This window comes from Sparus aurata, chromosome 8, assembly GCF_900880675.1.
Source record: "Sparus aurata chromosome 8, fSpaAur1.1, whole genome shotgun sequence".
Lineage (NCBI taxonomy): Eukaryota > Metazoa > Chordata > Actinopteri > Spariformes > Sparidae > Sparus > Sparus aurata.
Window position 1 is genome coordinate 15,435,210 of NC_044194.1, and position 20,728 is coordinate 15,455,937.

General features: G+C 39.5%; 2 protein-coding genes and 1 long non-coding RNA gene across 6 annotated transcripts; 1 reads left to right on the forward strand and 2 right to left on the reverse strand.

Annotated features, from left to right (window-relative positions):
* Window positions 1-457: 457 nt before the first annotated feature.
* On the reverse strand, window positions 458-9,108 carry hbp1 (HMG-box transcription factor 1). 4 transcript variants are annotated; one of them, XM_030426729.1, is made up of 12 exons: window positions 8,575-8,841; window positions 8,420-8,488; window positions 7,153-7,325; window positions 6,464-6,641; window positions 5,981-6,101; window positions 5,736-5,850; window positions 4,973-5,091; window positions 4,412-4,568; window positions 3,969-4,113; window positions 3,496-3,783; window positions 1,893-2,034; window positions 458-1,783 (listed from the first exon to the last, which is right to left on the reverse strand). In XM_030426729.1, the coding sequence occupies exons 3-12, from the start codon at window positions 7,223-7,225 to the stop codon at window positions 1,766-1,768; spliced, it is 1,356 nt and encodes a 451-aa protein (XP_030282589.1). In that variant the 5' UTR covers window positions 7,226-7,325; window positions 8,420-8,488; window positions 8,575-8,841; the 3' UTR covers window positions 458-1,765. The 4 variants fall into 4 exon arrangements, with proteins under 4 accessions (XP_030282589.1, XP_030282588.1, XP_030282591.1 ...); XM_030426728.1 differs by lacking the exons at window positions 8,420-8,488; window positions 8,575-8,841 and adding an exon at window positions 9,037-9,108; XM_030426731.1 differs by lacking the exon at window positions 8,420-8,488.
* Window positions 9,109-9,518: 410 nt separating this feature from the next.
* prkar2b (protein kinase cAMP-dependent type II regulatory subunit beta) lies at window positions 9,519-18,201 on the reverse strand. The gene is made up of 11 exons (XM_030426816.1): window positions 17,581-18,201; window positions 16,420-16,455; window positions 14,951-15,003; window positions 14,758-14,841; window positions 14,423-14,529; window positions 14,165-14,318; window positions 11,670-11,771; window positions 11,505-11,579; window positions 11,341-11,409; window positions 11,109-11,244; window positions 9,519-10,980 (listed from the first exon to the last, which is right to left on the reverse strand). The coding sequence occupies exons 1-11, from the start codon at window positions 18,065-18,067 to the stop codon at window positions 10,847-10,849; spliced, it is 1,437 nt and encodes a 478-aa protein (XP_030282676.1). The 5' UTR covers window positions 18,068-18,201; the 3' UTR covers window positions 9,519-10,846.
* LOC115587159 (uncharacterized) lies at window positions 18,129-20,728 on the forward strand. Its single transcript, XR_003984980.1, has 2 exons — window positions 18,129-18,246; window positions 19,571-20,728. It is a non-coding gene; the product is annotated as an uncharacterized LOC115587159 (long non-coding RNA).

Below are 20,728 nucleotides of genomic sequence, written 5' to 3' on the forward strand. Positions count from 1 at the left end.
CATTTTATTAACTTAAAAGTATGATAATAATTATTATGACTATTTCTTATGAAACTGCAATGCGAAACGGTTTTCTATACCATGGACACAGTATTGTCAATGCAGTATTTATGTTGATCGTGTAATCTTTTAAGAAAGTATTGATATGGGAAATGTTTGAGATGGGAAAATAATGTCTCCCACTGAAGGAAAATGAGGTAATGGCGCCCTCTGGCTCTCAGAATGAAAATAAGCACCTTTTATCATGTCTTTATGTCTGTGCAAGACTGAGGCAGCAGAGTGAATTAAGCAACTCTTGCACATGTGATTATGTCACTGGATGTTTTGTGAAAAATACAAGTATTCCTTGTAAACATCTGTTGTGAAAAGCTTATGATAATATATTCTTTCATTTTTATTTCCTTTCAAGTCCTTTTAATCTCCGGGGGAAGAGGCCTGTGTATCAATAAGTACAAGATTCAATTAAAAGCTTTTTATGTTGTCCTCATTCAGTCCAAGAGTGAACAGTACAATCGCTCCTCAGGACGCTTTTGTTAGCATCTGAGCGTGATGATTTAGATGTGGGAAACCAGCATAGAAAAAGAAGAATAAGACACACTTCAACTGTGTTGTTACCTGGAAACATCAGGCTTTACTGGTTGGACATTTAGGTCAGTGGATATCAAGAGCTCTTAAAGCTTGAGATATAAAATTTGCCTGATTCGGCGTGTTATTTAAAGACACGCTCTTGTTCATATGAGGAAGCTGATAACAACTGAGAGAAAAAAAGAAAAAAACAGGCAAAAGCAGATTGTGTAAATCAACCACAAAGCAATACATCCCCACACATCATAATTACACTTTACAGTTGATTAAAACACTTGGATAAGATGGAGGTTTAAAAAAAAAAAGTATTTATAATATGATACAAGGATGTTTTGTGCAAGAGGTTGTTAGGGCTGTGGAACCTGTACATTATGAACAAAGCACTTAAAATTCAGTGGCAACCTGAAAGCTGAACACGGCTAGTGGGCCATGATTGTGTCAAACGGCTAACTATCAAGATACTAGCAGTATTATACAAATGGATTCCACCAGTATGCAATGGCTGTATATGATTAGATTACATATTTATATAAAGTGCAAAAGAAACAAGCACTCGCAGCTAAGGCCTGAAGTGCTTTGTGACTGAGTGTAAACCCACCACCACATGCTTACAGCCTTCTCGTCATATGGCCAGGTGGCTGGGCAGACACAATCTGAAGACTTGGCAGGGCGGTATGACAAACTGTTGGCTGCAGAATATATACTGTATTACAAAATGTATGAAAGGGTTACCAATCTGTGCAATATATTGAATCTTACAAATATAATCAATACGGACAGTTGTGAAAAAGTTATCTAAAATTCCCCTTTGTACAATAATAAATAGACACTTGTTGTATCCTGCTCCTTCTTCTCTGAAGCATAGCACCACAGGCTCTCATTGTTCAACCTTGAATATGAAATTACCTGAAATAAATGAGAAGGTTCATTCTTATTTCGGGGGAATAAGACATCTTTGACATTAAAAGATATAAGAAAATATATGCGCTGTTAGTGACTAGATTACATGTTTTTGTTTATAGTTCATAATTCTGTTTTTTTTTTCCTCTAATAATGTTTCAAGGTTACACAAAGCAGGTGAATTCAGCATCACAGTTGAGTCTCAAGAATACAGGAGAGCGAAGAGGCATCAAGCGGTCTGTCAGACTCTGTCCAGCAGCTGGGGATTCTGGGGGATTATCTAGGTCTGCTGGGAACCCTGGTGAAAGACGACAGGAGGTATTGGTGTACAGTATGATAGATCTTAACTGCACATTGTTGTGAAAAGAACAATATCAAATGTTACAGTTGGTGACTGTAGTCCTTACTGAGTTGGTTCTTTTACGCTTCCAGCAGTCTGGATTGAGTCTTTTTTGCTCCTCAGCCAGAGCTTTGGCCTCCATGGTGTACATCCTCCTCTCCTCACTCTTCATCTTCTTCCACTTGTCACCAAGGATGACACTGATGGCTCTGGAGAGTAGGGTTAGAGACAAATAATCAGTTACACTGCCTATCCTATTTCTGTCTTTTAAACCAAAGCTACCTTTAGGTTAAAATTAATACAAGCTATATTTGATCTATTATTATATTCAGGCTCTGGATAGGTTATTACAAGGTAACTACAGGTATTAGACACCTAAATGTAATCATTCTTGAGACCTTATCACTACAACCACACTAAACTAACCAAATTTCAGTTGATTTTTTGACGAACCATAATTTTCCTAATTAAACATTGCAGGGTAAGTCTAAAAGTAAGCAATGTATAAATATGTTCCTGTGCAGAGGTAGGGTTTATGAAGGAATGTGGTTATTAGATTGAATAAGGATTAACACACATTTTGCCAACAGGTAAGAGTAGTTGGTTCAATGAAAAAGATACATATTTGAAGTAGGTATTTAAGACTTTAAGACCTCAACCTTGCATCCTTAGGTCTCTTGAAAGGGGCTATATAAACCTAAGATGTTATTATTATTATTGTTGTTATTATTATCATAATTATCATTATTATTACTATTATTATTATTCGGTTAGTTAGTTAGTTAAGTTTAAATGGCACTGAGGGGTCTGCGAACTGTGACGCATGTTAATAAACTTACACTTACATTTAATTTGGTAAGCAAACTGAACAAAAAATAACATGATAGAAATAACACATTCTCTTGACATGGCAGCAGAGGTCCTCTATCTCACATGCAGTGGAAACCACACTGGGAGATGACTGAATAGATTGGTCCAACTCATTGCATGTGGGCTTTAGTTTTAGAGGAGGAGAGACTGTTGCTTACTCTGTTTTGCTACCACATATCACAGCTGTTCCAGTTATTAACCAGATTATGATCACTTCTCAAACCAACATGCGACTAAAATAATAACAGAACTAAAAGAATGACCCAAAGAGGCCATGTGCATGTAGTTAAACTTTTTCTTAATTTTTGACCCTGCAAGAGTTTCTTTGTTAGTTTATCCTCTTGGGGTCTCAGAGGTTCACAAGGTTTGCTCTTTGTGTTAAAATACAAAAGGTTCAAATATACTCTAATGTTGTGGACATTAAAAAAAAAAAGTAAGGTATGGCCATATTACACTTTCCTACAAGTTTTACTCCCCTTTTCATACAGGCCCATATAATGGACACGGTCAAGATGCAGTGTGTTCAAATCAATATTCTTGAGTGTGACATTGAGCTATTTAGTAAAATATTAAACAACCACACTAAAAACTGTAATATCGCTCTCAAAATCTGTCCACACTGGAACCATGACATTACATCCTCTTTCTAGGCTTAGTGTGGGGCAATTACATTGGACAGAAGGTTAATCTGACCGTACCTTGGGATGTGACAGTAACATAAAGGTTCATTAACCTAAATTTGATAATTCTGCTTTACAAAAAAGGCAACTAAAGAGATGCTCTCATTGAATTTTGCATACCTGTTGTCCTTGCCAGGATACATCTGTGTGTACTCCACCCTGTACTTCTTGGCAAAGAGCATGAAGGCATTCATTGGCCGCTTGCATTTTGTAGGCGTGGCACCACTGGCTGTCCCTGAGGTGTGGCTCCTGTTTGATTTGCTTGTGGAGGATTGTGGGGAGCTGGAGCGCTCAAGTTTATCACAGTCTGGACTGACAGCACCCCCGCTTGACAGGGAGGTCCTGCGCTGACGAGCCATGCTGCTCAGAACATAAACCGCTGAAGAATCTAGTGGGGTGAAGTCGTAACTGCAGGATAAAGGAAGAAGGAGAGAGACATGAGTTAATTGTTTTCTAATCAGTCAAATACTATGTGCTATTTCATTTTTTTCAAATTTGTTCATGTTGTGTTTTTTGTTTTAATGTTATCCCATTGAGTCTAAAAATGTCACCATGTCCCTTTACTGCAATAACCACATTAGTTATAAGAGTACCTTCTGAAAGTGTCAAAAACCACAGAGTCGTCGCAGTTAATGGCATCTGGGTGGTTTGGTGGCAGGCAAACATCGCCCAACTGCATCTCATAGCAAGGGATCCCATGGTGCACCACAGTAAGGCTCGGATAAAAGGAAGACCACCCTGATAAACACAGATGATAAATAACAGATTACTTTGATCAAAGGTGTTTGTTTAAACAAAAAATGTAATTACCTGTATTTGGCAAACAACATTTAGTCAGTGGACACTTCTGTTGGCAAAGACAAATTTCACATATTGCTATAAAATCCTTTTGGCATGATTTTGCTTTAATTTCTTGTCAATAAAGCTCATATTGATCTTACAGTTTTGTTTGGGGTTTTGTAAGTACAATTGGTAATTGTGCTTATTATGAACAGAAATAATTTAAGAATCTTTTACAAATATATTTATTTTTTACCTTTATTTTTGACAAAAAATGGGTGATCCAATCGGCATTCAGCCGTTACTAGGCCATCATCGGATGAGCCAGGGTCAAAAGTCAGCTTAAGAACTGCCTGGCTAAAAGAAACTGTCTCTTCGTGGCTCACCAACTTCAGCCCATCGGATCCGTATCTCTGAAAATGAAACACACAGGAAAAAAAAACACTTAGGAGGAGATTTTACTCATCAGCAGGATGAGCCTGTTGAACTCACCTCAAAGGGGAAGTAGTGTGAAAACAATTTGGTGTCTACTTGGGTTTTTATCATTTTAAGTGAGACCACCACTTCAAATCATGAAGGATGTAGTGTGCTTCAAAACTCATCATGCACTCAGTCACTCACATCCTGTACCTCCACTGCTAGCCAGGCTGCCACCTTGTGGCCATTACAAACCATTGTAATGTCTATTGACATCACAGTGAACAGAATCATGCACTCATCTATTCAGCAATGCAGCAATACTACATTTAAGGTCTGCATAGCTGGAGTTTCTTATGAAATATATCAAAACATACTTAACTCACTATTTGTTGCTTACCTTAAGAGAGAACGATGATGGCATCATGGTTTCATCATCTGAGTCGTCATCAGAATCCCCAAGTTCATCCGCTTCCTGCCACTCAACATTAGGACCTCGGTGGAAGCGCAGGCGAGTTCCTGAATATCAACACAACAATGCAACATGACGAATAAGCAGATGTGTGTTGGTACTGATCAGAGAATGCTGGAAAAATTTATGCAATACTGTTGTTTGGACACAGGAGGTCAGAATTTCTTTACAAATGTTTGTAATTCTGGCTTATCCTGGTAAAGGGAGGATCCTTTCACAAAAGCATAAACAAAAGATTAGTGTCAGCACCTCTCTCCTGTTTCTGTCAAAAACAGTCTTGATTGCATGTCTGCTTGTCATCAGCACAGTTTGAGAGAGGAGCGGTTAAGCAGCCTTTCGGTACTGTTTTGAACGCATAAATTACAGGTAGTCACGAGTAGACTTTAAAATAAAAAAAGGAAAATTGTGTTTCTCAAGTGATTTTTATATTTGTGTTCAAAGGTTACTGATGTAAACAAAAGATTAAAGAAAACATGAAGGAATTACTTTAGTGTTTTCTCATGGGGAGTGCATGTTCTCACTGGAATGTGGATCTGCCTTTAAGCTATGACACCCAATTCTCAGAACCATTTTTCCATTACAAGAAAGTCTCAGAAAAGCTCAGGGTTAACTTCAATGTGTTTGAGTCAAGAGGTTGTCTGTGTGTGCGCTGGTGGATGCATTCAACATGTGCGAGTGTAAGTGAAGGTACCTTTAAGGAAGCAATGCCAGGCTGTGGAGGGCCAGGAGTGAGACCAGGCCATGTCTTCATCATCAGAAAATGAGGAGGACATTGAGAAAACTCCACTCTCTGATTCACTGCTGGCCTGTTGTGAAAAAAATTAAAATAAATAAATTGTCCAATATCAGTATGCATGTCATGTATATTTTACTACGAAATGATCAATGGGTCAACAGGATTGCATGATTATTAGGGTTTCAGAAGTGAGAGATTACCCTGACACGCCTGCGCTCCCTGAGGTGACCTCTGGACGGGGTGGGTGCACTACTGGCTAATGGGGGACGGGCGTAGGAATGTAAACTATTGCTATTGCCAAAGATGTGGACTGGAGATGATCTGAAAAACAATTTTGCAAACATATACCATAGTCATAAATGCACTTATTAGTGATACTGTAAATGTTTAAAGTAATATGAAAAAATACAGACAGACGAATAAAATCCTGTTGTTTATCATCCTGAGCAACAACAAATCATTAGCTGGCAACGTTTACTGTGAAATGGTTTTGCAACATTCTGGTATTAACGATGTCAACATAACAAGTCATTAATTGATTTAATAATTGCTAAAAATCAACAAAATTGTGTCTTTATGTGGCTAACTTCCCTATCCTGCTGAATAGAATCCCCCCACAAGTCTGTACTTGTGTCATTGCATGTGTTGTCACTTTCACTTTGGCTTGACTGACTGGTACAAACCTCTTATGCGGGGCATTCTTCAGTAAGGGGCTCTGAGGACTGGTGGCAATGTTGGCCAGTTCGGCAAGCCAGTTGGTGCTGGGGGAGCAGCTGAGCTGGTGAGACACCCCTGCCCCGACCTGAAATAACCCTGGAGACCTCTGGTCCTCCTCCACCTCCTGCAGCTCTGGCATGTCATCTGGGGAGAGGTCAATAGGAATATTCATAACTAATATTTGGCAAAGCTCAGTTTTCTTTAATGTTACTTCTTTTTAGGGCTACAATATATGGTAAAGAAAAAACATTGCAATATGATTCACAATAAAGTGCATCATTTCAACATCAATTTTTGGCAATTTAATGAGGGGGTCATATGAGATAAAAAAAGATGATTATGCCAGGAAAATTGCATGAAGGCAACACAACATTCATTTAATCTCATTTATTAGTGAACAGTTCTTAGTGTAAGCTATTTTTTATAGCAAATTCTCAAAATTAGTCATTTCAAAAAGTGAAGAACAAAATTTGTAGGCCAGGAAATCTCTCCAACACTAATTCATTGTAATCAGGTTTTCTCACACTTTACTTTACTTTATCAAAAAATTGCAGCTTCTTGCGATTTGGATGTTACACTAGGCCAAATTGCTATTTTTATCTTTTTTTTTTTTTTGCTAAATTGTGCAGCCCTACTTCTTATTAAAGGATGTTACCATAATCCATGTGACACCCAGGTGAAGAAGGCAGGTCCTCGTTACACTTGAGTGGATCAAAGGTCTCGTCCATTCTCACAATGTTCTGATATTTCCTCTTGTATTTTTTTTTTATTAGTCTTCTGCTCAGTTCACTCAGCTTCCATCTTCAAATTCTGCCACATCAGCTGGTTCTATGCAAAAAGACAGAGAAATAGCATTAGAGCTTTCACAAACAAAGTGAAACTGCTGTGCAGGTGTAATTATGGTACTGTTTCGATCAGATTAGTACACTCTACCAGACCTATTCAACTGGCAGCCCTTCAAGAACCTCATTCCTGTCCTTTGACAATTTTGTTAGCAGGTTAATTAGGCTAATTGCCCGTTGTTATGCATTGAAATACTCTTATTTCATTGGAATGTTTAACCCAGGCTGTTTAAGCGGAGGACATTTTCAAGAAACGAAATGAAAACCTACTTAAAATTTAAAAAGTGCTTTGTTTTTCCCTGCTCATTTGGACATGAAACTTTTCTCTCTTTTTTGATTATGAAAAATAATAAAGAAACAAAAGAAAAAAATAAATAAAGTGTGTTTTAACACATTTAAATTCCAAGCCAAGGATTACTAAAGTCTGTCACCTCGGATCTTCACTTCACTTTTTTATCAAAAGTGGCCCTTCTCTAAAATATTTTAAAGTAGCTGAATAGGCCTGCACGAGACTATACAATAACCAATTATCATTGATGAAAATGACTCCATACATAAAGGAATGAATGACGCGTTTTTATGACTGAATGAAAAATCCTAAAATAAAACACTTAATCCGTCAGCGATTACTGATCAAAGCTAATTTGAAAATACGAACTACATTATACTGTCATTGCAAGACATGTCATGTACTGCATCGATATAATGGCAGCAGCCTTACGGCAATCCTTTGTCTCTGAATCGACACAGTATACCGCTGTGACTGGTCATGTGACTCGCTGCGTGGAGGCCTTGTTTATAAACTTAAAAGGGTATGGCGCATGCGTACCAGAGCTCATTCATTCATAACTGCGTAGCAAAAGTGATAAAAAGCTAAAAAAAAGGTTTGGAAAAGTGACGCTAAGATACACGAAAACATTAAATCATGAAAAAGTGAAAGAAGAGCGATGACAGGGTAGAACATTTCATGCTGATTTTTTTTTTTTAATGTGCCGTTTTGCGCGGTGTAAAGAAAAATAAAATCCTTAAATATATATGAGGTTTGAACGTCATATTTATTGCTTATATAGAATAACTAACCGTTATTTGTGCTCTGACAACCCACCAACGGCCGCTGCTCGAGCTCTGACGAACCGTTGCTTCGACTTCCTAAACGCGGATATACGAACAACATACTGTCAATAAAACGTTTCAAAAGTGTTGTTGTGTCCAAACAGACAGGTTGAAAGACAGACCTGCTGTTTCCCCACTCCTCAAAAGCAACAGCAGTGTCCTCAGTTCAAACCCAGAGGCTGTCGGGTCTAACACTGTAAACAAAAGAATGTCAACAAGTTGAGGCATGACGCAACCTCTCTGCCCCGTTAAAAATGAATGACACGAACACAAGAAGCCTTTTCACGACGTTTACAAAATCTTAAAACATATTTCACCGAATGAAGGTCTTGTCTTGATGCACAAAACTGCACTCGGGTGGGCTTTTTATCACCAAAACAACAAGCGTCACCACGAAAAAAAAAAAAAAAAGAAAAAAAAACATTGTCGAGCACAACCTGTCGTTCGCCGTCAAATAAACGCATGACAACCCCGCTAAAACGCCAACTTAGACTCGCAAAGACACGGATGACACAACGCTCAGGTTAAAAATTAGTTTGAACCTTTAATTTCTTCAGAAAAAAAGTAATTAACTTCCCACTTACCAAAGCTATCGCCATCGACTAACTCTCTGGCATTCAGTCGAGGGGTGGGAATAAATGTTTCAAGAGAACGCTTCCTATTGGTGGACAAGAACGTCAAAAACAAGAATCCGAGTATCCTATTGGTCGAATTCGTTGAGAAAAATATAGAAGGCGGGGCCTAGTTTGTTGATCATCGTATCATTGGATGGAAGTACATGCCTGTTACTACCCAGTAACAGCTGATTGGCAATAACAGGAACAATACATGGTTATTTTTTATCTGCAGTGTTGCAACTACAGCAAAACAGCACAAAGTCACACTGCCTTTTAGATTAATTCACTTTTGCCTTGTAATTAAATCATTGTTTCTAAAAGAAAAACAGTGAATGAACAAATGAGTGTCTAGGAAACATGAATGAATGAATGGTGAATGAGTGACTGAATGAAAAGCTTTGAAAGTGTGCAAATCCTTTGTTGTAACAAAGATTTCTGTGACAGGCAAATATAAAAATGTTCTTTATTGACATGAAAAGTGAAACATACAGTACTTTCAGCCATTATCATGGATTTGCCTTCAAAACTGACCAGTACTATTTGCACAAAGGGGGGAAATAAATTCTGAATGTTTAAATGTTAAACCAGCTATAAACAGTTTAAGCTGCAGTAAACCACAGACCAAATACATAATACTTCAATTATTAATTTCAAAAAGAGAGAGAGAAGAAGAGAGAGAAGACCCACTTTAGGTTCCTGTTGAGAGGGAACATCAGAATATGTGTTTCCAAACAGTATAAGTTGTTGGCAGAGGTAGACAGCAATAGTGGATGTCATTATCATTATATATGTTTCACCGGCACAAAAACAGTATGACTTAAGTTTTACATTAAAACACAGGAAAAGCAATTGTCTCAAGACATTGCCTATAATGACTACAATCTAGGAGGGCAACTTATTAAATTTAAGGTGGGCCTATATAATAACAGTAAATACTCATTTTCAAAATGTACAGCGATGTGTTCTTACAAAACTATCAGCCATCTCTCTGAAGTTTGTCTGTTTGTTTTTTTTGCAAAGCATAGTATTAGGCCAACAGCCACGAACACTAACCAACAATGATATAGCCTACAGTTAACATGTATTCAAGGAATGAGAGCTTATGATAAACAGAAAAGTATTTTGTAAAAAAAAATGTTAAAGTACTTCCAAGTCTACATTCTGCTGTGATCGAATATGAAAGATGTTATTAAAACACAGAATCGAATCGACTTCCTTTACAAGTTCTTTATCCGTTATCACGTTGGAGCACACTTGTACCAGTGCACCTCGTGCTGCCAGTGTTAGTGCTCTTGCCAAAAAAATGACAAGTCATTTGCTCACAATTATCCAGTAAGAAATTAGCTTTGGCATCGGATTTGAACAAACAATGTTTAGAAATTTACAAATGGCAAATATACTGTAGGTGTAACTATAACACTGCAGGGAAAAGGTGAGAGAAAACAAAAGTGTTCAATATACAAACAAATAATGTGTCTGACACTGACAAGTAAAATGTACACTTACGTTTTTAAGGGTTAGAGTCATGAGCAATCTAATTTAAACAAGCTTTAAGCAACTCTGCTTTGGCTTAATTTACGTTTGTCATTGCGCTCTGCTGAAATTAACCTCGCCTCACATGGGAATCTGACGTAGTTTCATTGTTCTGACACGCAAATGTGGTGGATGTTCACATTTCTTGTAAGAAAAGCTGTTTGAGTGAGTATTGGGGGGCAGGGGCATCCGTACAAGCCTTTTTCTTTTTTCATCCACTGATTCACAGTCAATTGAAGCCATCTCACGCACTTTGTTGCTCAATCTCAGTGCTACTTCCAAACAGGGTCACAAGCTGCTCCTCATAGTTAGCAATGTTTCTCTTCATGATGTCCATGCACGGGCCCAGCAACCTCTCGAAGGCTTTAACGTCCATGACTGACAAAAAACAAAAAAAACAGAGAATAAAATAGGTGGACAGTTGAAGGAGAGTAATGTAAAAATAATAAGAGGCGTAATAGGAAATTGACATGATTTATGAAGGATTATATAATTGCAAAGAGTACCCAAGCATTTGACGCTCCCCACAGCATAGGCTGATGCAGCTCTTGGTTTGTTTGTGACAAGTGCCAACTCCCCAAAATACTGGCCCCTCGAGCATGTGGCGATATCCACCTCCTCTTCCTCCTGGTCTTTTTTCGTCTGGCAAAGAATGAAAAAAATGCACATGATCAGATACTAGAAAACAGCAAAGTTTTTGGTTTTTTTTTCACTCTTAAAGACGTAGGGCAAACGTACCCTGCTTCTTTTCATGGTGATTCTAACTTGGCCAGACTCAACAATGTAGAAACAATCTGCTAAATCACCCTGCAATGCAAAGCACAAAAATGTCAGTGTTTATAAAAGCTCCACCACAGCCTAAAAAAAAAAAGATCAATCATAGAACAAAAGAGATTCATCACCTGAGCAATAATCTGCTGTGAATCACTGAACGCCTTGGAGGATATAACATCGACTACCTTCATTCTCTCTGAGAGCTGAGGATGAAAGGATATCTGGTTGACAAAATTGTTCACTATAAATGCACACATCACTTTCTAGCGCTAGAGGACAAAGCTAATATTAACCTCTAATGACGTAAGCAGTGGTAACGTTTCGATGAATGCCTCGTACAGCCTCCTCTTCTTGGCATTGTTTTTCACTATGATCCTCCTGAATGTCAGACGATCCTGAAACACAAATTTGTAGAAAGGAAAAAATATTCATGTTTAGAGATGCAATCTGTAAGGATTTACCACCTATCAAATTCATATCCGTACACCAAAAAAATGGGGAGCAGCATATCCCCAGGGTAACTGCTACCTGCTTTAGCCTGCCATCAGCTAGTTAGCACAGCTAGCTGTGCAGCTAGTGCTCCCACCTGCTAACTCTGTCCGGACTGGGAGCACGGAGCACAGGGGAAGTCTTTGTGCTGTTTACTATCAGATCACCTCCTGAGGTACAAAGCGGTTCGGGACTAGTATGCTTAATTAGGTAGAAATCTCTGCAAAAGAAATAAATGTTTCCCCTGCAGCTGTTTTGTAGCAGTGGTGGCAGGGAGTACATTTGGTAAGTCCATCCCTGTTGGTCTAATTTTGGTTATGGTGCTGTAAATGACTGCATTGCACTGCATTGTTTATTGTTTGATCGTTTATACTTCTATACAATCTTTGACATATGGTCAAAACTATTATTTCATCTTATTCTGGAAATAATTTTTGTTCTTTTTTTTATCTTAATTAAAATTCTAACATACTGCTACTTGAACAACATGCTATAATCCTGTATCCCTGTGTAGTTATAGTTACTGTGTATTTAACAGGTGCAACGATCAGACGATTAATCAATTAGTTGTCAGATATCAAACTAAAAGTCAACATTTTTGTCAAAATTCTCAGCTATAAGCATCTCTAGTTTTAATATATTCTGGTTTCTTTACTTCTATATGACAGTGGACTTAGTTATCTTTGGGTTTTGGACAAACAAGAAATTTAAGGACGTCATCTTGGCCTACAGGAAACACTGAGCAACGTTTTCATAATTTTCTGACATTTTACGGACAAAACAACTCGTGGATTAATAGAGAAAGTTATTGACAGATGAATTGATAATGAAAATAATCATTAATTGAAGCCCTAATCTGCTGTATATATGTCAAAAACACATAATGGAGTTATAATCAACAGCTTTACTTTGAAAGCCAGAGTGGCTGAGCAGCAACACGTTTACATTTTCCCTACAGGTCCGGACAGCTCTTGCACACTTTGTTTCCAAACTACAACTCATATGACACAACAATTTACAGTAGGGGTCACTGTGAAGCAGATTTTAAGCCATGTAATACCACTCAGGATTTTTCAAGCAGCATCATCCATGTGCTCGTGTCATCCTGCTGCTTTTAGTGATAGACCTTTGGAAGTCTCTCGGTTGTGTGTCTCTTCATTAGAGCATTTAGACTCAGATAATGGCTAACAACATGTTAATAATAGATGTTTACATACTGAACTACAAAACAGTGCTAGCTACCAAGAACGCTCTCTACCTTTGAGCCAAACAAAAGAAAGCACGGCTCTATCCTTGGGGCCAGCAGGGTCAGTCCTGGGCCCTACAGCACTGTAGCGTAATCTGCCACCAGTCTGCCATGAAGTTAATTGTTCACAACCTCAATCCTAGACTTTAAGCGAATGCCCAACTACATGGATTTCTTTGAGGCGCTTCAGCAGCACTTTCCCTCGTCGCCATCAGGGGTTTGTTAGTAGAACAGGACCAGCTGCTTGTTCAAAGACTCAAACACACACACTACAAGTACCCAGGTCAACAGGGGATACAGCTGCAACCTGCCTGGTCTGCACAGGGATGACATAACACAGCTGTTACCTGCAGTTAAAGGACACGACCCTCCCTGAGTCATTAATAAACAAGCTGCCGCATGGTAAGAGTATCAGGTAAATATTAACAACTCCTTGTCCGACCCAAATTTATCAAACTCTTGATGTTGTTTAACAAAAATACACCTTAACTTGAAATTCACCTTAGCCATGACAGGACTAAAACTGTTTTCACCTTGACTTGTGTTTTCTCCCTGATGGAGTTGACAGTTTTGCCATTTTGATAATTTATAACATCTTGAGTACTCTCAATACTGAAGTTCATCTGAGGTGCATACTCCTTAAAACAGGCGTGCTTGGCCTTGTTTGTCACATAACTGGCCACAAAACATGTTCTTTCAGTTTGAGCGCTCATTCGCTTTAATTAGCTCCTCTTCTGCACATGCAAGCAAGGACGCATTTTGCACGAAAAAAAAAAGGTAGACAATAAAGTATTCTCCAGTCTATTTTTAATACGTGCATTAATAAACATCAGGTGCACGATCAGTGCTCTCTCACTCGCATTAAGTGGATTTTATTCAGTATTTTATCTCAGTCAGACAACATGATCTCACCTATGGTACCTGGTACTAACACTGCCACAGACAACCAGGAATATTTACTCAAAATAAAGACGACTGACACCACAGCATGTTATAAAAACCTGAGCATGGAGCCAACTGTGCTCTTGCATAAGGATTTAATGGTTTACTCACTAGGCACCAAAGGGCTCCAGGCGAGGTGGCAATTATTGTGGCTGCCCTGGGGGTGTTGTACATCAATGCTAGTTCTCCAAAGCTGCCTCGGTTGTCATAGCAGCCTACCAGCTTGTCCGCGCCATCAGCCTTCACAAAAATGTTAAATGTCCCACTGAACGAAGATATAAATGAAAAATAGAGAAAATTAGAACCCATGGCAGCCATATTGGCCTTAAGTTAGCAGCATACGTTGATTTTAAGGATTTATTCAATCACCTTTCAATGACATAGAAGTTGTCCCCGTCATCATCTTGATCGATGATGTGCTCGCCTTCGGTGCAGAACTTCTCAAACATGGCATCCAGCACCTGAGACATCTCTTCCTGTGATGGTGTGAAATATCAGTCAAATATTGTTGAAACAATTGTGCAGAATGCACTCAGTGTGCCGTTTCAGCTTCTTAAAAACAACCATCTTCAATAATCATGCATAGTGCACTGAGCTGTGGCAAAACGCTCCTGGCCTCGGGCCATGTTCTCCTTTGTGTAATTTAAGAGATGGCAGAGTACAAACCAGAGGAGCACAAAGTGCTTATAGAATAATCCACTCACCGGATCCAAATTCTTGAACAGAAGAATGTCCCTACATGCTTCCTGTAGTCTCTGTCTCTGCTCATCGGTTTTTGGGTAGGTGACCTGCAAATTGAAGCACAGTCTCGTAACTATAAACACCTACACATTAAATTACATACAGAAGACTCTTTACTGCCAACAATTCAAATCATGAATATTAAGATAAGTTTACCAATGGCTCTTTATCCTCTTCATCTTCATCAGGGTTGAAAGCCTCAGCACACACTGCAGAACAAAGATCAACAAATGAATGGACCGGACAGCAAATGTACCGACCAACTCAATTCTAACCTTTTGGGAACCGCGCAATTCTAACTCAAACATTAAAGACTAAACTTTGGCCCAGCAGAGAGCACAACTTTCATCCTGGTGTGGGATGACACAGCGGAATTTCATGCAATAAATATTTCAATAAACACCATTTTTCTCAACCCAAGTGTGGAGCTTTTGGGGGGATGTGGTGATGGTGGTGGCAATCAAATTTCCATCCTTCTATCCAGCACTTTTACAAACTTTTACATGATTTAACCGAGGTTCTCTTCAATTCATGTCCTCTAAATTGAAAAATGCTGTATATTTCAAATGCCAAATTTGCTTCAATATTGTAAAAACACGAGTTGTGAAGGGACAGTTCACCCCAAAATATAGAGTGCTGTAGTAATGATGTATTTTTGTAGGCTACCCCCGAAGTTAGCATAGCTCTGGTTCCCTCAACAAAAAGCCTGATAATAAATAATCTCTGTGGCTAACACAGGTTTATGATACTTACATGTTTTGTTCAGCAAAACCCAACTGCTAACTGGTTTCCAGGTTTTAGGAGTCAACACTACACCACTTTATATATCTGTTTATTCATTGCATCTAGTCATGGACAAGGGGCTAATGCTTGTGACAGGGAAGGATGGAAACATTAATGGGGTTTTTTCTTGGTTGAACTGCAAAGTTAGCTAGTGGAGGGAGCTTAGTTGCGACCCTCTGATCCATGACTAGATGCTTCTGCTTCCTTCTGCCCGGTAATACAGTTGGTGGGTGTATATTACATATATCTTGGCACTTTAAGGACCACAAGCTGAGTGCCATCTAGATCCATTATCGCCAAGAGAAGGCAGACATTTCGATGGCTGATATCTCCAAAACTTGGCAGTTCACACCAAAACAATCGAGATGGATTAAAAGCGCTACAGCCACAAAAATATGTATTTTGGATTTAAGGGTGAACTGCCACTGTAAATCCATGTAAACTTGTTGATAAAATATTCATACCCCTGTACAAATACTTGATTAAATCAATTGTATACAAGTACATGTTAATTGATTTACATTTTTAAGTCTATGACTATTGTAGTAAGTTTATTTCCTACCTGAAGTAATAAAAAGAAGGGCATATGCTTCCAGTGTTACTGAATACTTTGATTCACTCATTCTTTCCATTCTGAGTGCCAAACATGCAGATATGTGGTTTTTAGAAAGTCTAATAAATCAATGCTATTATAATAAGATGAAGACAGTGAGAAAAGACAGATGGAAAAATACTTCAGCACTGTGTGTCAACGAACTGTCACATGTTTCAGCACAGACACTGTCCAGAGTTTTCCCTCTTGACATAACAGGCTTGAGCAGCCAATCACAATGACAACTCACCTGATGCTCTTCTGATGAATCTGTTTATCACCGGGGCTGCAGGAGGATAAAACAACACATATTACTAACACGTTGAAATTCATCATGAAGTAATGCTATCTAACAGGATCAGATTAGGTTCATGCACCGTGTTGCTACATCTCCAATAGTACATGTGCAGTGGAGCAGCCCTGTGCTCATTAAGGATCAATTTGGGTAAAGCCTGAATAAGGACAGCTGCTTTGAAGTGTGTTTGAATCAAATTTAAATGAGAATCAAATTCAAATGTAAAACACAGAGAGAGAGTGCCAAGCTCCAACACAATGGCACGGTATGAAATATACATTAGACAGGAGGCCTCATCCATTAATAGCCTGACAGCGAGTGTTGTCCGAGGAGGATCAACGGAATATCACCCTGACAAGACGCTCGAGGCGTAATGGGACACAAAAAATACTATACCAGTGAGTTTGGTGACTGAATTTGGTATACTTGTCCTTATGTAACCATTTGCAGCCAGCCCCACAGACCCCACCACTCATTGGGATGCTGTGTCAGAGCTCTGGGTTGCTATGCTACTTGCTGCACCTTATGGCAAAACTGCACTGGCCATTGTGCTCAATATAAGCACAGCTTAGGAGGCACAAATCAGATCTGGGAGGGGGGGATTACATTCACATGTTGCATTACCTGCATCATAGCTGAGCTTTAGTTTTCCGCCTTTATCTGCTTTGTCATATTCTTTTTTTATTTATTCTTTTTATTTATTTATTTATTTTTTTGATAGGCCACATAATCATACTAGGCCATGCACCTGAAACTGGAAATATTCAAAACACCAAGAGGTGCAGACACACACACACAAACACAGACACACATACACAGACACACAGACACACGCAGACACAGTCCTTTTTTTCTGCAGTAACTTAAAGCATTTTCTCACAAAAACGTGCCCAGAAGACGAAGACCGTCAGCCCCCATTACCATATATGGCAAATGACAGAGCCATGGAGGATGCGAGGTGGCGAGCGCCGGAGCATCACCGCACTCAGCGAGTCTCCTCCGCCGCCGAGCACAACCCGAGCGCGCAGACATAGGCTACATGCTCACATTTTTAAACAAATCCAGCTCATCCGCTCTCACACATGCCCCTGACACAGAGCAAATAAATCAGCCCACCTATGAATTCCTCGTCATCGTCGTCCTCCTCCTCCTCTCCGTTTTCCGAATCGATCTGCATCGCTTCGTCAATGAAATTGACCGCTTTTCCAGGTCGCGGGGCCGAATTTTGGTCATTGCCAAACGAGGCCTCTTTGGTCTCTTTCTCCTTCAGCTGGGTGAAGTACTGTAACGCGAACTCGAGCAGGTCCCTGGGCTGGTTCCTCAACACTTCCACGGTAAAGCTCTGTAACAGCTCCGTCAGTCCTTCAGGAATTTCTATACTCATTCCTGTTATCAGTCTATGGATGTGGACAAAACCGGTTTGCTGCGAATCCGAGATGATCAAAAGCATACAGCTGAGGTGGAGGAAGCTACAGCGGGAGACGGGTGTAGTCCGGTCGGCGAGCCGTCCACAGCGGATCCTCTCTTTTTCTTGAATGAAAATGGCTCTGGATTTTTGGTCCAAGCATCTTCTGCTGCTTCTGGCTACAGGAAACCCACGCATGTGACCCAGGAATCCATGGCAACCACCTATCCAGGGATTGCGTATGAGCAGCAGCAGCGGCGCAGAAACTGCAGTCAGTCGCGAAATACTAATTATGAGAGAGAGAAGCCCTCTGATAGATGAGCGAGGATCGATGTTCACTGAGAGAGATCAGATGAGACGTGTCTGTACGATGATCAGTAAGTTATTAGACGTGTTGTTTTATAGCCACTCCTTTTTGTGTTTAGTATATTTCTCTTTAAAAAAAATTAAAAAAAATCCAAATGTAATAATGAAAATGGGCTTATAAAATGAATAAATAAATAAAAAATCAGTCCTGTTAGAGAAATCATATTCATCGCAGAATGATGAATATGATCAAACAGGTGCAACTTGGAACTCCGTCTAATCCCAATTAATAATTAAACATATAAACTAATAGCTGCAAGACAAGGGCTCATTATAGATGGGGGACTGTCCCTTTAATAGCACCAGCGGCTTAGATCCCATTTCTTGTTCCACAGGGAGGAAAAAAATTAATAAAAATCTGATGCATATTTTAATATCATGGGACCTTTCAGAACATTGTGTGACTCCCAGGCTAACACTGCATGCTGCCAGAGAAAGCTTCATTACAGAGTTAAAGATTCAGGATCAGAGGAGAAAAAAAAAAACTGCTGTGACAAAAATATTCTTGGCCTGAGACTAAAAACGTGACAATCGACACACTTCACATCATCTGTGGTGAGCCCTTTTGCATGAAGACAGTGTGATAAGTGATGCACTCATTTAGGTGGGTCATCTATTTTTATTTTTTAATGGATAAAACAGCAGCTTTAAAGAAACTAAATCACAGAATTTGGGTGATACACATGTGCCGTTGAACCTTTAAAACGGTGAACTCACTCCGATTGTGCTAAAAGCATCACCAAATGGGCGAACCATATCACTGCAGTAACCACTAACTGCTGCCAACTGTAGCTGCTGCCAGCTAGTTAGCTCTGTTAGCTGCTGTTAGTTAGTTAGCTTTGTTAGCTGCGAGGCTAGCGGTCCAGGCTGGGAGCTCAGTGTTTACACCACTTTGCAGCACAGGAGCTTTGAAACTGGCTCGCTGCTTAGCATGCTCAACACTTACAATGTCGAAACTATTATTCCTCCACATTCTGTTGAGTGTTTAAAGTCTTAAAGACTCTCAAGTCTCTTTCCCCAACTCGAGGAGGAGGAGGTAACATGAGAACTACAAAATATACCCAATTTGTCAAATAGTGACACTTTGGGATGGAAACCGGCCTGAACTTCAATCCCAAAGTATTTGACAAATTGGGTATATTGCACTTCTAAATTTGTAGTTCTCATGTTTCTCGGCTAATCTGGGAACAAAAGTATAAAATATAACATAAAAAAGTGCATGTTCATGACAAACATTGAGCTTAAGAAGAAATACTGGAGCAGATTAGGTGAGCCTAAAAAAAACAAACCCAGAGACTGCACAACAACCTTCCTTTTGTGTGTGCTATATTTCAGGGATTATCATGTTGGAATCTGATCACAGGGAGCAGAGGTCAAACAGAGATGAAGACATGGTTGGCAGCAAGGGAATCACTAGAGGAAAAAAAAAAGAAAAGAAATGTACCAAAAGAGCACAGCTATTATCTGCCATGGCTGTCCTCCACCCTCTGCGCCTCTGCCATGAGACCCCTCCCCCTGCTGCGTGGCCCATATCTGTCACTCGTTATTAAGCAGGCACAACATTTTCTCACTCGGGCGAATCCTGGGAGCACGTCCATGGAGTGACCTGTAGTGCAACACTGCTGCTGCTGTCCCTCGACCTCAGCCTGTGGAGCAGTCCACCACAGGGGTTTTATTAGGATTTCTACAGGTCAGCCCCATCCATTCGTGGCATCTACTGTGAGAGGAGACAACTGTTAGTGGAGAAGAAGCATCAGCCCTGCTCTCTGAAGCGTAGATCCTTACGATTGTTACTGCCTAATGCATCACAACACCACAGTGACGCTTGTTGCAGCAGTGGAATTATAAGAATGTAAAGAGCAGCTGATTCATCCTCAGGATGCAAAACGGTGGTTTACTGTAAATACAAGCAGGAATTGGGCCCTGTTGACATTGCTGCCAACAGTAGGTAGTCAATCTACTGAATTTGAAGATTAGCTAAAAGAAATGATGAAGACACATAAGAATATACACCAGCAAAAAAACTAATACAATCTAATACAATAAATATTGTCCCAATGAAGGTTAGAATTAGGGAGGCATGACAATATAGGTATGGAAAGGCCTTAAAGGGTGAGTTCACCCAAAATTTGAATTCAGTCATTTTTTTTACTCACCCCCATGTCTCGGGTGAAGTTTCACAGTCTGAAAAAAAAATGTTTCTGGAGCTTCACAGCAAAACAGCATTGCAGAATTCTCCTCAACAACTGAAGTGGATGGCGACTGCTTGGCACAGCCAGCCATATTAACTTGCTAATGGAAGGTACAATTAGCAGCAGTTAGAGGTGATTCTGGTCGTTTGCTGCTCCCCTTTTGTTTGGTGGCTAGTTCTTACATATTGCACCTTACACTTATTTATTGTTGCTATTGTTGTCCTGTTATGTCTCCACTTGTAAAAGAGCTTTTAACCTCATTGTGACGGTGACGAGTTAAATAAAGGCTGTATATATTTAA